Source organism: Sorghum bicolor, chromosome 1 (genome assembly GCF_000003195.3).
Source record: "Sorghum bicolor cultivar BTx623 chromosome 1, Sorghum_bicolor_NCBIv3, whole genome shotgun sequence".
In the NCBI taxonomy this organism is placed as follows: domain Eukaryota; kingdom Viridiplantae; phylum Streptophyta; class Magnoliopsida; order Poales; family Poaceae; genus Sorghum; species Sorghum bicolor.
In genome coordinates this window covers 10,670,173-10,687,334 of record NC_012870.2, presented here as the reverse complement: position 1 = coordinate 10,687,334, position 17,162 = coordinate 10,670,173, and the positions used below count along the sequence as shown (strand labels likewise).

General features: G+C 39.9%; 2 protein-coding genes across 2 annotated transcripts; both read right to left on the bottom strand.

The window, feature by feature from the left end:
• LOC8067269 (E3 ubiquitin-protein ligase UPL7) lies at nucleotides 180-9,330 on the bottom strand. The gene is made up of 14 exons (XM_002464029.2): nucleotides 9,141-9,330; nucleotides 8,935-9,057; nucleotides 8,110-8,350; nucleotides 6,525-7,108; nucleotides 4,912-5,889; nucleotides 4,495-4,829; nucleotides 3,458-3,736; nucleotides 3,054-3,306; nucleotides 2,373-2,543; nucleotides 2,196-2,288; nucleotides 1,605-1,712; nucleotides 990-1,106; nucleotides 531-620; nucleotides 180-451 (listed from the first exon to the last, which is right to left on the bottom strand). The coding sequence occupies exons 1-14, from the start codon at nucleotides 9,168-9,170 to the stop codon at nucleotides 368-370; spliced, it is 3,486 nt and encodes a 1,161-aa protein (XP_002464074.2). The 5' UTR covers nucleotides 9,171-9,330; the 3' UTR covers nucleotides 180-367.
• On the bottom strand, nucleotides 10,939-15,469 carry LOC8067268 (GATA transcription factor 18). The gene is made up of 8 exons (XM_002464028.2): nucleotides 15,036-15,469; nucleotides 13,893-13,979; nucleotides 13,669-13,805; nucleotides 12,778-12,897; nucleotides 12,571-12,676; nucleotides 11,504-11,563; nucleotides 11,339-11,406; nucleotides 10,939-11,251 (listed from the first exon to the last, which is right to left on the bottom strand). The coding sequence occupies exons 1-8, from the start codon at nucleotides 15,327-15,329 to the stop codon at nucleotides 11,212-11,214; spliced, it is 912 nt and encodes a 303-aa protein (XP_002464073.1). The 5' UTR covers nucleotides 15,330-15,469; the 3' UTR covers nucleotides 10,939-11,211.

Sequence of the window (17,162 nt, the reverse complement as noted above, 5' to 3'; positions counted from 1 at the left end):
ACCGCGAGCACCGGTATATGGTGTGCAGCCTTCCTCGTCTCAGCAGGCCAGGACAGGAACACGACCACCACTGGATATATAGCCAAGCCCCCTATGTCAGTGTACCATAGCTACTAGCAACTGGTGAACTGCAAAAGAACAAGCCATAGAAGAAATAAAGCGCACTACGACGCTGCCACTTCTACTTGCCAAACAAACTTTTTTTTTGATGCACTGGCATAGAAAGTCGCGTTGCCTTCAGAGAAGCTGTAATTCCGAACAATCAAGATGCAATTGCGGCACTTGTACATCCGATCGAATTTTGCTATACCTCTATTCACAGCAAAGCCAAGACATGATCGCAACACCACCGCCACTAAATATACCTCTATGAGAGTTCAAACCCAGTATTTGAGCTAATGGCGTAAAGCAGCTTGCTCCTTAGCGTGCTTGAGCGCTTGTATGTAGGAAGCTGAAGGTAACAGAAAGGATTAGAAAAGGTTAGAAGAGAGCGTGCATGCCAGTATGAATGTCACCGGTCAGTGATATACCTTGAGCGTATTGTAGCATGTGGAAGCAGATGGAAGACGGTCAACGTCTTGGCCTCCAATTGATGCCCAAAGTGTTACATCACATGGAACCTAGGGCAATGAGGAGAAGACTGATGAATCAGACTGAGGGAAAAATAAAACAAAATAATACATGGATTGAAACCCCGTTGCAGGAGTTCAATTTGTTACAGAACTAACAGCAATACCATCAAACAACTTCACTAATTATCATTCTTGCATAAACAAATTTAGAGCACATTATGAGTCTCAAGTTGATATCACTGTTGAAAAATCAAGAAAGGAACATTTGAGACCAACATCTGCATCACTTAACATCTTAAATAGTATTTCACATGGAATTTGAACTATGCAAGGGGCTGAGAAGTTAGTGTATGGCAGTAATGCAGTTTGCCACCTTCACATCGCAACAAAACAGGAAAAGTTGGAATTTGTCCAAACCTTGTGTATCGTGAAAGAAGGTTGAAGGTACTTGAATCCAAGCAATGGAGCTCGTGAACAGCTTGTCACAAACTTTAGGAGCAAACAACGCTCTGTTGGCTTAAATCCTTTGATAACCTAGGGTAATGAGGAGATAATTGAAAATGTGCGAACCACATTAAGAACGTTTAAATTCTGTTGGTAAACAAAAATAGTTATTTCACCAAATTTGGCTGAAATACCAAAGCAGCAAACAGACCAAATTATTTATATAGTATAGCAAAGAGGTGGACAGATGGCCAGAAATGCAGTGGAAGTATGACAAGACTACAGGAGTCTACAAGGCAAGTTTCAGCTGCCAGTATGTCAGGATCACAATTCACAACTATATTACAGAATATAAAATGATATGTTTTTTTCTCCAAAATTATTATCACAAAACAAGAAAATAAATGAACAACTGCACTGCTCAAGACATTTTCCAAATTGGGCATGTAATTGCATGAACATTGGTAGTACTAAGCTGATAATCCTGGGATCTTATCAAGTTACATGCATCCCAAAACATATAATGCAAAACAGGAAATAGAGAGAAATCATTAATGCAAATGAGCAAAATTATACAAATATATGTACCTCCCAGAAGAGTTTAACAGTTCGACTTGACTCAGTATAACCACCAGTATACTTGGTGTTGTTCCGCAAATCATCAACATCAAAATCCCGCAGCCCGCCTGAAAGTAACTGTGTGTGGCAATGATAAATTAGCAGGATTTTGAAACAGTGGGCTACCACAGTTTCAGTTTTGACATGTTACACGCACTAGGCCAGTTAATACATTGTATACAGGACTTTCCTTGAGCTAGTCAAATATTGGTTAATCTGTCAAGGTATGCTTGGGTGTTTGGCCAGCTATTACTGATTCTCTTCTTTACAAAAAGAGCAATGTGGTATTATTATTCACGAGCACAATTCAAATTTCAATTTCTCCTCATTTCTATCACTTACAGCGCAATTTTGTCTTTTTTTAACAAAAAAACTTTTAAGTTAGAAACTTTTTTTCTTAATTTTAAATATTTGAATTCATTTAAGTTTTATACTTTATTTGTTACTGTTAAATCAAAACTCATTTCCCATAGTATACTAGGGGTGATGCCAGTTTCAACAGTATAGAAAATGGAGAAGAGAATCCTCTCAAGGAAAAAAAGAAAAGGAGAAGAGAGTTACCTGATTAAATTCATTTGCATTAAACAGACTCAGCCAATATGGTGAAATGAGATCACTGAGTCCTCTATAAAATGCGTTTGCAAATGGAAGTATCTGCAAGAACAATGGTGCTAAGAAAAAGCATTACTGGTACCGAACAAAACCTTGTAAATCAAGAGAAAACAGAGAGTCACGAACCTGCCGGTTAAGCTTGAAATCTGCCATTGCATGAACATAGTGCAACTTGTTTTCATTAGTGACAGATATATTTTTACCACCAGGTCTAAGCTCATGGACGATTCTTTTACCACCCAACTCTTCAGTTACAGTAAAATCCAAAAATAGATCCTCAACATCCCCATCATAGTGCTGTTTGGTAGGAAGGTAGTGCACATTGTTGTTATAGATAGGTAGTAGCATCAAAATGTTACTGTCTTATTATATTAATGCTAGTACTAAAAAGAAAAGCCAAAATGGTACCATATGCAGTTTATAGAGGTAGCTGATCAACAAACTAATATCATATATAAACAACTACAGAGAGAAACCTCATCAATCCCAAAAGTACAATCAATTTTAACAATGCTTAAATAAATGGCAAGATCCTGTAAAAATTATGAGCAAAAATAGATGTATAGGATTGACTTTTAGTGTTACCACTAACCTGTGATGACTACAAACTAAGGACATACATTGAAAGATTAATAAGACATATCACATATTCATCAACAATATCTCTGGAGAATACTACAACAAAGGGATTGCATAATAGCCATCCACCCATCTTATTATTTTTTCAATAGAAAAGGTAATATTATAAGTAGTAGTTTAACTTGCTTGTATCTTGGAAAATAAACCAAAGCAAAAAATCTATATTACCTTTAGTTGCATAAGGTTTCTATAAAGCTCACGATCAAGTGTTGATAGTTCATCCAAAAAATTATACCGTCCAAGAAGTTTCTGCACAAATACTGGTGAGAAAGAATAGTCCAACAGAATCCCCTCATAGAGTGCTTTGCCGACAACTCGACCAAGAAATTCAATCATATCAATGCCATTATCCAAAAGCTTAGCAGAATTGCTGGGAATTAAGCTAGTATCAGATGCTGATGTTTGTGAAAACAGCCCATACCTATTGTGTTGTCAGAAATAGAAGAAAAAGGTTAGCAAAATCACCTTCATGAATGACAGTACTCTTCAGTCTTCACTTTTTTGACAAAAACATGTGTAAATAACAAGAGAAATAAAATATTTAAGAGCTAAAAGTTTAACAGTATGCTTACTCTGGACTAAAAGCGGTCTTTGACAGATCTGTTAGGAACTCTTTTGACAGACCACCGTAGTCCAAACCAGCTTCAGGAAGACCACATTCACTCACAAATGACACGTGAATGCAAGATTTCAACTTTGATCTTAGGCAGTTCAACTGCCTGTATCCATCTTCAATTATATGGCCTCGACGAATAACTATCTCAATGGATCCTGGGCCTGGCCCAGAAACTTCACCAGTAACTCTTCTTGATGCTTTGTCTGACTCAATAAATTCTCTAAACATCTGCACTCTGGGTAAAATAATAAAATGACGCTAAGAAATTAACACTGCTAGAAATGCTTAAGTACTAAAAAAGTGTGCAGCTTGGAAAAAGAATATATATGCTACATAGCTACTATAGATCAAACTCATCAACCAAACAAAAAAAGTGAATAGAAACCAGTGAGGCATGTCTGTCACACTATAGCAACATAACATGCATGTACACAATTACACAAGCGCAGTATGACCACTACATGAGTTCCTAGAGCGGATAATGCAGATGGAAACAGGTAAAATTTTGCATGCCAATTTAAACATTTTCATAAAAGGGGTGACTTTTTGTCCATTTGTAAATGAATACAAGTGTATCAAACTTTCCTCAACCAACAGATAGAATTACCATGTAATAAACTTTGTGAAATATCATGTTTCCACAATCAGATATAAGAGCTAAGAAGTATAAGTTTTAATCCAGCAAGAAAAAATTGGCAATAAGTGAATCATGCTGTGCAAGTATCTCTTTAGTGGATTTCTATGTGTGAGAAAAGCAACAACAATCAAAGGTCCTAGTGATAACCAAGATTCACTGCAAATGTGTATGAGAAAAAAAATGCTGCAAAAAGGGGCACATGATGAGCAGGTAAGGTAGGTAACAACAATTGACTCAAAGGTCATAAGCATGAGTTTAGGATGTCCATTAAAAAAAGTTCAAAACATCATTTCTATTAAGTTAATGACGTCCATTAAAATTATTGAAAATTTTTAGACCTAAATACAGTGAGGTACCTCTCTTCAAATGGATATACATGTGGTAATGTGGTAAGTACAGAGCTACGGGGAGGAACTCCTGAAGAATTGTTTCCTGGAAAATTACCGAATGCTGCCTCATGAACCCTGGCAGCAGCAGCAATTGGAATTCGGCCATTTCTAGCAGGTGCCAGCCACAAGGAAATAGGACAAAACTTATGCCTACTGTCCCTTTCATAGAGTAGATTAAGACATCTGACAGCTACATCCACAAGAGGCTTGCTGTAGCTTACACTATTTTGAATGAAAGAATTGTATACAAATGTATTAAGTGCTGATGCAATCTTCCGCTGCTGTTCTAAAGTAAAAGGAACCTGTGAAGTCAGAGAAGGCAAAAGCATGTTATAAAAAATGTGACAGAGATATAGAGATGTGTATGGGCACAAAGCATATTACCTGCTTTTCATAAAACTCAATATCATCTAGCACAAGTAATAGGTGCCCGTATATAGCACAGAAAAGATACATCATGCACCTTAAGTCATTTCCAATACCTTCAGATGCATGTCTCATGGCTTCAATATCCCACGAAGTTAATGCATCATCATTCGACTGCTGAGAAAATAAAATACTATCAGGTATAGTGCCCTCCTCTGAATCATTGGATTTTCCTGTAATCTTCTGGAGCACATTTGCCCACTTGTTTGCTGTGTCCTTGGCATTCCTTCTTTGCCTCATGGAGGATACTTGCTCACCTGAACTACTTGTAGCCAACTGTTTCCCATGTCCTGTTTCTTGTGAATTCTGGATGGGTGGACCAAAAATGGACATTTCTAGTGCCCCCCATAAATCAACTATAAATCCAGGTGAGAATGCAAGCATGTTGAGAATAGGCAGTGCACCAATAGAAGGGTTGAGTGATGAGAAAATTCTAAGCATGTGACAGTAGAAGCATACAACATCTGACAACTTTAGGCTCCGAAAATGAATATTCTTCAGGTTTGGATCATAATTAGTTGCCCTGCCACATGAAAAATCCTCTTTTGCCAACATCAAAAGTTTTCTAAGGTGCCATTGCTGGTAAATTGGCTTCAGAAGGTCCATAAATAATGTTCTCATTCTGCAGCCGTCATTGGTATCCCCTTCCTCTACAACAGATGTGTCGGCATGGAAAGTGGTATTACCAACATTTTGAGACATTCCCTTGCTTTTTTCAAAACTTTCCAGTAAGTGTTGGGAAATACAATTAATAACGTCAACATATAAACAGAAATCTAGCTCTTGAATGAAGCACCCTGAATTGGATAAGTCATCATGATTGGTAACTAAGCTCACTACATTTCCAAGAGCCCAACCAGAGTAAGGAATAATACTAGCTGAAACCTCTGACTGCTCCAATTTTATTATTTCTTCAAATATTTTATCCTTGGAGATCTGCCACCACCTGCCATGGCTTGATCAGTTCCACATTTACAATATGTCATTCTTAAAGTAATACAATGAATAAACAGTGATGGTTCATGCAAAATAAAAATCGCTGACTACTGCAGTTGGTACCAACTACAACACCTAGAAGCATAAGCGTCAAGGATTCATTAAATCCACATGCAGCATGGAATTTATTTATCTATTTTTTGTCTAGATCTGAAGAAAATAGTGATAATTCCTTATAGACACTACAAAAACTTGGAGATAAATAGAAAATTAAAGACTAGAATAAGATTGATAATCTTTTTGTTTACATACGACTAGGTCATCCTCACTGAAAATTAGAAAGTTGGTAGCAAGTATTATTGCCATGGTAGTATCTTGCAATTCTTCACCGACATACAGAGTATATTGGTCACAATCAGTAAAGTAAGATCCTCTTACAGAAAAAACAAACAACACTTTGCAAGTTAACGGGTTCAATTACATGAATAATTCTTGCTATCTTGCCATGTAAAGACACAAAAAATTAATAGCTGGAAGTTCTGAATCTTTGGGGAGTTATGATTTTATAAAAGTTAATCCAATAACATGGAAAATGCTAGAGCAGAATTTGTCCATATCAACGATAAGACCCTTACCAGTAAAATATTGAGACTCGGTTGCAACACAGAAAAATGCTTAAGAGCAGGTAACAACAGAGGTGGCATGCGTTTGCAAAGATATGGTATTGTAAGTATCAGTGTGAAGTATTTCTTTGAAGCACCATTCAGATCAGCACCCCTCTCTACTTTCTTAGAGTGGAATGGGCGCAAGGCTAAAGTTACTGCACTAGCAGTAATCAGAAAATCATCATCTGTTGCAGTTGCAGAACTTTTCTTCACTGAAGTAACATGAGGACCAAGACACTTTATATATTGCCTAACACAATTATATGTGCCACTCTGGCATGAACCAATAAATTCAATCAAACTCTCTACAGAGGCATCTGCAGCTCTAGTGTTCTCACTGTTTAAACTTTTCCATGTTTTGAAATCAGTTAAAGACACAGCCAATCTCATAGCAATAGCAGTCATGTCAACTATGTTTCCATCCTTGCAACAGGAATGGTCACACCTGGCAAGAATGAAAGAGCACAGTGAAATCAGCTTTTTGGCCTGATAAAGCCAAATAGACCTCTCTTCTGGCATACCCACAGCAAAGGAGCAGAAGTTTTTGCTTGCATCTACAGAGAAAAGATACAAGTAAGTAAAGGGATGCACGTTGATCAGAAGCAATAACATGAGGAACCTGCCCAACAATTTGGTGTTCTGCTATATGACTAAATCTAACCAAGTAAAACTTTTGGCGCATAACCTAATATATCGTATAGCAAAAAGAAAGACTATTGTGGATGCCATCAAATTCCATACTATGATGCAATAATATTTGTCTTAGTTTCAACTTTCGAGTACTCATAGTGGGGGTGTTCTTTTCAAGCATAGCATGCAGCTGTTGTTGAGCTGCCATCAACAAGGTCATGCTGTAGCTGGTTAGATCCATTTCTGCTTTATACAACCAAAGCTTGGAATTCATATTAACTTAAAGCACTGAATTAAATCAGTTTGAATAATATCATGAAATAAACTCAGCACCAAAGGAATTGATTGTCTGATTGTTAAATTCACAGAAGATATTGTGCAGTATCATAAACAAGATCATCAAGGTGGGAAATACCATCCGATGTGCCACTGGCATGTGACCCAGGACCCACCAGTCATCCTCACAATGGATGGAACTTTCCAATATATGCATCTTAGTGATGGCACTAAGGTAATGTACTTTATTTAAGAACTCATGAACCATCACTATGCGCCCCATAACACTTCCATTATTAGATCACTGACTAGATAGTAGAGTCAAACAAATAGGGCCAGAAACAGACAATAAATCACGAGTTCAAGACAAATATTCTAGTCATATGATTGTCGTCTCTTATGGTCACGACTACCAACCATCAGTACCTAAGTACATCAAACAAAACATGTGTGCTCAGTGGTCACCCTGCTACGCTTTTGTATATTTCTGTTAAGTCGGCTAATCTGTTTCTAGTATTGAGCCATCTTGTACAAGATTGAGCAGTATGATGATTGTAGTCCTAAAAAAGATTGAACCGCAAACACTCAAGTAGACCACAAACAACAGAACGGTCAAATTAAGAGTTATATATTACTAAAAATCACATACCCATTGAGTTTATACTATTCAAGAGAATCTTGAAACATGTTAAGATAGATTCCACAGTCTTGCTCTGTTGTCCATTGTACCAGCTAGAAGGTTGAGTAATGAAGAAAAGAAACGGCCTAAGCATCTTTCTAGATATCCATTGAGTAGTCAAGTCAATGTTAGGCTGGTTCATTAATAGCTCCCAGTCTTCATGGAGCTGCTCTGAAACCGTTCTTATCGCATGGTACCTTCTCCATATTCGCTGGCACAAGAAAATAAAAAGAACAGTGACCATCAATTTAATGAGACGCAAGAGAGCACAACCATACAACCATTGCACATTTTCATGCTCATGGAGTTATATGTATGTAGGAGTACATTTTTATATACTGTAGACCAATAAGTACAGTTTATGATCAAGCTTATTGCTATTGTTCATATCACCTGCATATTTAGTTGAAAAATAGTGTTTCTGGATGTTTTTCATGCATTCCAATAATGTAGTATAAATGCAGGATACAGCGAACACATCAAATATGAATCAGGTTCATACATCAAACTTCTTTAGCTATGTACACCTGAACATAGTGCAAAACTGAAACAGAAAGACATACTCCTAAGCCATTGCAATCACTCTCTCCAAACAGACATCAAAATCATGTGTAACATTGAAACGAACCAGGTCAATCAAACTACCGGAAAACTGGAGAGCAAAATCCGTGTCATGAGCAGCAAGACCATTTTTCAGAGCACAGACAGGAATTGGTGGGCGGCGGGTGGTTAGGTAGGTACACATGATAGGCGGAGAAGGGGGGCGTTGGGTGGTGGCGGCCTTGCGGGAGGTACCTGGATGGAGAGGGCAGCCGCGGCGGCGCGGCGGAGGTGGCTGCGGAGCTGGCGCTCCTCGGAGACCTTCTGCAGCAGCGCGTCGCGTGTGATCTCCCTCGCGCTCGACCCCCGCAGGGACACCTGCAGATGAGGAAAATGAACAGTGAGCCAACGAGGGAGGGAAGGAGATGCGGAGGACGAGGGGACGGAAGCGGGGGAGGGACCTGGCGGTTGCCGGCGGGGGGCACCGACATCGCCGGCTGGTAGCGGATGCAGGTAGGCGGGGAGGCGCACGCAACGCTTGCGCAGGAAGGACGGACCGGGGACGGAGATCACGGACGCGTCTGCTGCGACCACGGCACGGGCGGGTTGTCGTCACGGGGCGTGCCGAGCCGCGACTCGCGAATGGGGAAGTGCGCCGGGGCGATTTCGAAATGTACAGCAGCGGTCAGCGGAGAAGGAGAACCCGTAGTCGTAGCACTTCTACAGTTCTACCCCTAGCTTGTCCAGTCTCAGCATTGATTTTGCAAACGGAAATCACGTTTATCGTCTGAAAATTACAGGAATCACACGCTTTATGACAATTGATAAAGGACAAGGTGTGTATGACCAGGCTGATTATGAGCCTTTGCCTTCTCACGCTAAACATGATGACACAATGATTAATCACGACTGCAGACTGTTAGATGATATGGTTAGCTCGCCTAATAGGCGTGTGTCTAGGTTCAATATATAGTTCCTAAATTGTTGTACAAGGTAGTTTGTTGATCTAGAAATCTATTTTACTATAATCCTAACATATTGTACAAAGTCACCTATATTAACATGCAGCTGAGTACCTAAGAGATATCTCGTTCTATCTACGTTTACATATTATCAGAACTAGGTTAGTCGAAGAGCTCTACCATGGCCTCCTCCTCTGCTTAATCTGTTGCTCTATCTCTTGGCTTTTGTCCTCCTAGCGAGAAGCTGACTCGCGCCAACCATTAGATGTGGGGAAGGCACAAGTGGTGCTTAACTAACGAAGTTCATCAAGCCTTCGCCAAAGGCGTCGACGGAATTTCTTCCACCAGTTAAGGGTGTTAGCGACGCCAAGAGCACAGTGCTGACTCCAAACCCAGAGTATGATGACTAGGTGGCAAAGGACCAACAGGTTTTAAACTACCTCCTTTCCAATTTGTCGCGAGAAATCCTCGGTTAGGTCTCCACTGCCGAGACCGTGGCAGAAGCTTGGGCAGCAATCGAAGGCATGTTTGCCTCCCAATCCTGCCCCCGCGTCATCGGTACTTGGATGGCACTTGCCACTGGCGTCCAAGGGGACGTCCACCATCTCGAAGTACTTTGCGAAGATAAATTTAGTCCCTAGCAGAGATACATCTACAGACCCCAAGGTTGAAGATGACGAGCTTGTCTTTTACTTTCTAACGGGTCTGAATCTTAACTTCAACGGTTCAACCTGGTGGTCTCTGTCGTGGCTGTCCGGGTTGAACCGATCACCATCCAGGATCTGTACACCCAGCTCGTCTCCTTTGATCAAAGGATGGAGCTAAGGATAGGGACGGTGCTCCAAACAGATACTCACGGTTCTTCTCTAGTGTAACTAAATAAACTAATAAATAAAAAAATAAAGGAAGAAATTGTCTATTTAGTTTATAAAATTACACTAGAGAAGAACCATGGATATCATTTGGAGAGCCACCCCCATCCTTAGATGGAGCTCCCACTCATCCGCCAACATGGCTGCCATGGGTGGCCGGCCGCAGCAACAATGGTGGCAGCACTCGAGGCCGTGGCCGTGGCCCGTGCGCTTCATTTTCTCTTGTGATACCCGATTTCGCGTCATGACAAAAGCCACAACCCATCCCATGAGTTAATTGTGTTCTCCAGACCAATATGAAATGCTGCAATATCATATCTGAGACGTCGGAGATTGTCTCAGGATGCATATTTCGCCAAAAGATCATATCGAGCAAATGTATCATGATTCATGCTACACAGAACGAGATACCATGTGACAATCAATGGGTAGCAGGGAATCTTTGATTACGATTTTACGAGAATGAAGAAGATTAGAAGATGTGACACAATAGATGCCATCTGGGTTTACAGTTTACACAACAGACATCAATCGGACATCTTATGTTAATTACATGTCTAACATTGTCAAGCAAGAATGAATGTACACTTGATGAGAATCAGTATCCTCATTAGCAAATATTTCTATCGGGGGTGTCTTGTCTAGCTATAGGCAAAGAATCCGAAATCTTTGTCTCTGACAATAATGTCTATACACTGTCACGGCGCCTTGGGCACTCCTATCTCTGCTGCAATTGTGCTGGAGAAGATAACACACGGTTGCAGTTCATGAGCTCCCTGCCTGAATAGCTAGCACTGGAAAAGGGCAAATGATTTCAACACTTACGCTTCGCCATTGCTTGCAGCAACATTGTCATTGCTCGGTGTCACCAGCGCTTTGTTGTCACTGATTCCCTGAGAGACGGCAGCATTGTTTTGGGGGTTTGAAAATATTCAAAGGCCAGAATTTGCAGAAAGACATGCTGATATAGTAATTAAGAAAAAAGTGAACCTGTTCAATTGCAACCACAGGAGATTCGACTTTTGCCTTGGGGCAACTTCTCAGGGTACCCTGCAGCCACCAAACATGAAGTAGTAAATATAGAAATCTAATAAGGTGGCCAGTGCCAGCATAAAAGAAACCTTTTAGAATCTGTATAAAGAGGGGTGGGGGTCAAGTCTGGATATGTGAGATATGTTCATAGCACAGAGAACAAATTGCTTTCCTCCAATCTTTGTACGACAGAAATAATTGCCAAAGGAGCAGTTTACTAACAGCACGACAGAAACAATTGGCTCCCTTCACCTTTCAAGTTTTATAAGATCATTCCTTCTGTTCATCTCCAGAGGACAACATTCTTAATATTCTGACATCTCGTCAATGAGGAACATTTAGCAGACCTCCATAGGGCGTCAATCTTTTTTATTAAAAGAAAGGACAAGGGGCTGCAACTGAATATTTATATTTACAACAAATTAAAAGAGCAATAGGAGTACATGACTAAACATAGCCATATCTTCGTGATTCGGCTGACACATGACATAACATTACCTAACAAGCTGCAACCACACATACTGCTGCTGCAAGTACAATAACAGCAAAACAGAATTTGCTGCCTTAGCATGCCATGTCATGTCACACCATTGCAATGGAGTATATGGGTTATCCATGCTTTGAAGAATTATTTTCCAAGTTCAACCACAGAACAATTCCACCACACTGCAATGTGACCATGTTCTCACTCTACTCACAAGAGTGACATTTTGGAGCACAATCAACCAATTTTAAGTTTGACCTAGAATAGACTCATCCAATGAGAACAGTATGCATATATTCACCTTGGACAATCCTTTGGTAATGCCATAATTTATTTAGTTTCACATAATTTTTTAACAAAATTATTGGTCAAAGATGTGTCTAGGGGCTCTTTTCATATCCAGGTCACCTTGAACTACAAGAGCACAAAAGGAATCGCCTAACAATACAAAATGAAGATCATATGAAGTTATGAACCTATGATCATGTCAGCCATCAGAAAGAAAGGATCCAGCATGTTTAAGCATGTATCATAAATGTACCTTGTTTGCCCACATCAATCCACAAGCATTGCACAAAGTCCTTGGACCAGCTGGACCACGACGCATTGCTGGGGTCATTTTTTCACTAGTACCACAGTTATGGCACCTGCAGAGTATGAAATGGAGGGGAAAGGGGATCAATTTTCCATTAAGTAATGAACAGGGAAAAAACATATCAAGTATCAACTAATGAAATACAAGAGAGACTTTGATTCTCGAGATGCAAAATCTAGGCCTGAACCCTGTGAACCAGGATCAAATCCAGGAGATGGAGATTCTCCCTCCAGACTGGCCCTTCCAGCAAATTGCCCCTTCCGACGCTGCATCCTGAGAGTAATAAAAAAAGCACCACCAGTTATTAAGACATGCAATATACCTGCTAGCTGTGCACTATAGTTGCTAGTTGGCTTCATGTTTTGACGTAGAAGAATTTTATGTCCCTATGTTCCAAGCAGTTCAGAGGATGTCTTCCTCTGCATCCTAGGCCCTAGGCTATCCTATAATCCTATTAGACTCCAATCTTACATCCATGGCTTGCAGAAACATATGGCCTCACATCTAATGACTGTTATATTGTATATGTAGGATTTAATGATACTACTACCACATTATTGCTATTGTCAATTCGTCATGGAAACAAACTATTTCAGTTTTCCTTAATTGGCTATATTTACAAAACAAACAAATTGACCAAGCAAGTAAAGTCAGTAGCTGGGACAAATTCAGGTTCCTTGGCTCATATATAAGCTGGTCAAGCTGAACTTTCAGTAAAAGAAAAAAAAAACTAATGGCAAATTTCTGAGTTATCACAGTTAGTTGTAAAAAGGGTGACCTGAGCTTTGTTTCATCTCTGATTAGGCCAATTGTTATGCTCCAATAATGATCATTTATTCAATTAAGCAGCAGAAGCATGGCATGCTGATAAAATAGCTGGAACTACTCATCAGAAATATATTCTGCTCCAATAGGAAGAAAAGTAATTTCACCATTAGATACAATCAAGGTTCACTGGTGATTGAAGATGTATACTAGTGCACCACACCACATCCAATAGAAATAAAATTGATGGTTGCTCAAGAGTCAAGACAAGCTACGGACCTGAGTGCCACTTCTTTGCGAACAGCATAACGTATTTTCTTATCAAAATTTCTTTCCTTCCTTTTCTCACGGAACCTGATTAGTGAAGCAACCCTTTTTGCGGGAATGTCAGTCCTCCGAAGTATATCATCATAGCCCTACAGAAGAATGGTAATAGGATACTATTACACAGAACTCAGAGATAGAATTATTGTCATACAAACTGCACATCAATTGGTGCATACCTTGTTCTCATTTTGATTAGGTAGAACCATGCCTGCTAAACCAGGTGGTAGTTCACCGCGTCCCAACAGTAGCAGCACAGCTTGAACCTGGAAAATAAACTTCAGCTCATAAAAAAACAGAAGTGGACCAAAGGGTTAAAAAGAAAACAGAAATTACCTATACCTAGATTTATAACCAGATGAATACTAGAGTACTATGGTAACACATGAATAATGGCAATAGCAAGTAGTACGTACAAATATGATGTTTGGTTAATATGCTCCATACAGGGAAAAAGCATGGTATGACAGGGTTGAAAACTGCCTCAAGCCACAGTGACTAAGGACTGTATCCTTTTTATTGTAGTAAACCAAAACTATCATACAGTCAGGCTGCTAGCTTGTTGGAATTAAGTTACCTTGATTCAAAAGCATAGAGCTTCTACACACGATGGCGGAACCGCGGGTTTGGGGTGGGGGTGCCCCCCCCCCAGCACAGTGATTCATCTAACTTATATAAATATCAATTTCACCTTTTTTAAAAAAAATATGATGAATTTGGTAAGAAATAGTGTAATATTTTTTAAAAAGTTCTTCAAACATATAATTATGTATATTTTATCACACTAAAATATATGATCATATGTTTGGCCCCCCTTCGCTGGTTTCGCCACTGTCTACACAGTACACAGATTAGCACAGCTGCACAGGTATAGTGGTAAGCAGTATAACCTACCAGTCTAGTACGCTGTATGCATAACAGTATTGCTATTCAAGTCAACACAAAGAAGAAAATTACATAAAAGCCATTAAGCCATTACCACGAAGTAACTCATTTATGTACTTGATGATGACTATGTTTCGGCGAACAAAATTGATTAACCGGCCCAACCCCAACACAAAAATCAATCAGGTGGGAAAAGATTTCGGTCAGCACGAACTGTGAGAACAGTTGAGCTTGCGCAAACCTTGAAGTTCAAATATGCACACAAGTCGACAACGAAATGGCCCCAAAACAGAAACAGGAAAATCAAGCATATGTCCATCTGTCACTGACTACTACAGTACTACTAAACACGTCAAATTTCAGATTCGATCCCAAGAATTTTCGAGTAACATTTCCACGTGAACTGCAAAACAGAACGAAATAAATCGAGGAGAGACCTTCTCGGGGGTGACGGATTCGAAAACGTAAACCTCGCCCTGGAAGACCAGCGTCAGCTGGTTCGGGTTCCCCGGCAAGGCCGAGATGGGCGCTGGGGCGGGTTGCTCTTCGGTCGGCGCCGGCGCCGCGGCGGGCAACTCCTCCTCATCGTCCTCATCGACCTCATCCTCGTCGTCCTCGTCCTCCTCCTCTTCCTCCTCGGTGTCTCCCTCGCCGTCGTCGTCGCCGGCTGGGGCCCCGGCCGCGGCAGCGGCGGCTTCGCGCATCTCGGTGTCGACGTCCGTGTCGGGCATGGCCGGCGGTGGCGGGGAGCTCGCAACCCTAGATCGGGGAATGGAAGGCCATGATGCTGGGCGGGAGCTGTAGTGGTGTAACGTGTGGTGATGCGAGGGAATAGGGGTCCGAAAAGCTGAGTCGGATTTCCCTTTTTGCGCATACAACCTCAAAAAAATAATGATTTGAGTAGAAATCGATAATTTCACCTAGAAGGACATCTTTTGGTCATGTTTAATCACCTTTCGATTATTAGAGCCAGATTATAAATAAGATTATACTAATTTAGGTAACTAGTTATAATAATCTTGGTTATTTAGATCCCTAGATTAGTGTAGATTATGCTTGAAATGGATTATGTACATTATAATAGTAGGTTGGTCAACATATTATAACTGAACTTATAATATACTATCTCCATATAGAGTTTAGAAGTCGTTTAGCATAACGATACGGTCTCCAAAACATAACTTTGACATCTTATTTTTATAAAAATATTTAAGAAAAATGATATATGTATACTTTTATGAAAGTATTTTTTTAAGACAAATCTATTCATATAATCTTTACATTTGCAAACTCAAAAATTTAAAAGTTATTGATGATTTATATTTACAATATTTGACCCAAAGCTTGTCCAAAACGACTTCTAAATAATATACGAAGGGAATATGTTGTTTAGATCAAAATAGACAAGCGTTGGGAGGCTTTTGAACTTGTGTTGTAACATACTCTACCGTTCTAAATTATAAGACGTCCTAACTTTTTCAAATACATAGCTTTCATTATGTATCTATACACAATATATATCTATCTTATAATTTGGAAGGAGGAAATATATCATATTCATTTTTGTACTACTTATTGGTATAGTTCTGTATTCATTATTTAGAGGAATCAGCATAGTATAGCAAAAACAAACATAGCCTTTGTATGGAGGAGTTTTAGAGAGTGAGGGTTTTCATGTGCAAAACGTTCTCTCTTTTTTTAACGCAATGCACGTCACTCTAAAATTGATGTAGGTACATGCGCTCGAACTTAGGAGCTGGAGTACCCATATCCCTTCTCTATCCATTTTTTTAGAAAAAAGAAAACTCATATATAAGAGTACCTCGTATTTCTTCCTCATTGATAAATAGGTTGACATCGTGCGTCAAAAATGTCTGTAGCATTTATTGCACGCATCGCTCTTCTCCACGCCGTCTTCTAAAGGTGGAAGAGTGCGGGAAAAATAGAGAGTAGGAAATAGTTCCTCATGCAAATGCATGCGAGAGAAAAAATATATAAAAATGATCATGAAAATTTAGAAATAATATAAGATTTTTAATATGAAATTGTCTTATATTTTAGAGTGGATTACTGGAAACGTTAGAGATCACTTTTTTTCTCTCAATATCTTTTTAGGAGTTGCAAAAGAGGAAAAAAGGTGAAATGCTCTTAAAATGCTCTAATTCTTCTAAGAAATTGGTTCGGCAAATTTTTTTCTAACCTTTTCGAGAAATGTACACAGTTGGATATAGCACCGAAAGCCGGGAAAAGGAAGCCGCCTGGCTCGCGTCACGCTTGTCTGCGCAGTGCGCATCCCCCAGCCTCGTCCTCGCCTGGTGCTGCTGTGCCCCACCGGCAGTGAGTCGGCCGTGGCTCGCACGTACTCGTACAGTCGTACTCCTTTGGTCGTTACTTATTAGGCCCACTGCCTTTAGGATCCGGTTTCCGTTTTTCTCTGTGTGTGTGTTTCGATGATGACCCGCCCGTTTTCCTTTGCGTGGTTGGATCACGCAGCCAAGGAGCACAACATCTAGTAAGCCGTGCATGTGGGTAATTTCTCTCACCATGCAATGCAATTCGGTAAA

Bases quoted from the DNA above. Each gene is read 5' to 3' on its own strand.
- LOC8067269 (XM_002464029.2), bottom strand. From the start codon at position 9,170: ATGTCGGTGCCCCCCGCCGGCAACCGCCAG. The intron at 8,351-8,934 runs GTACCTCCCGCA...TTCTTGTGCCAG, and splicing joins CGGCTGCCCTCTCCATCCAG to CGAATATGGAGAAGGTACCA. The intron at 4,830-4,911 runs GTAATATGCTTT...CTGACTTCACAG, and splicing joins TTGAGTTTTATGAAAAGCAG to GTTCCTTTTACTTTAGAACA.
- LOC8067268 (XM_002464028.2), bottom strand. From the start codon at position 15,329: ATGCCCGACACGGACGTCGACACCGAGATGCGCGAAGCCGCCGCTGCC. The intron at 13,980-15,035 runs GTCTCTCCTCGA...TTTATTTTCCAG, and splicing joins AATCCGTCACCCCCGAGAAG to GTTCAAGCTGTGCTGCTACT. The intron at 11,407-11,503 runs GTTCACTTTTTT...GCCGTCTCTCAG, and splicing joins CTGTGGTTGCAATTGAACAG to GGAATCAGTGACAACAAAGC.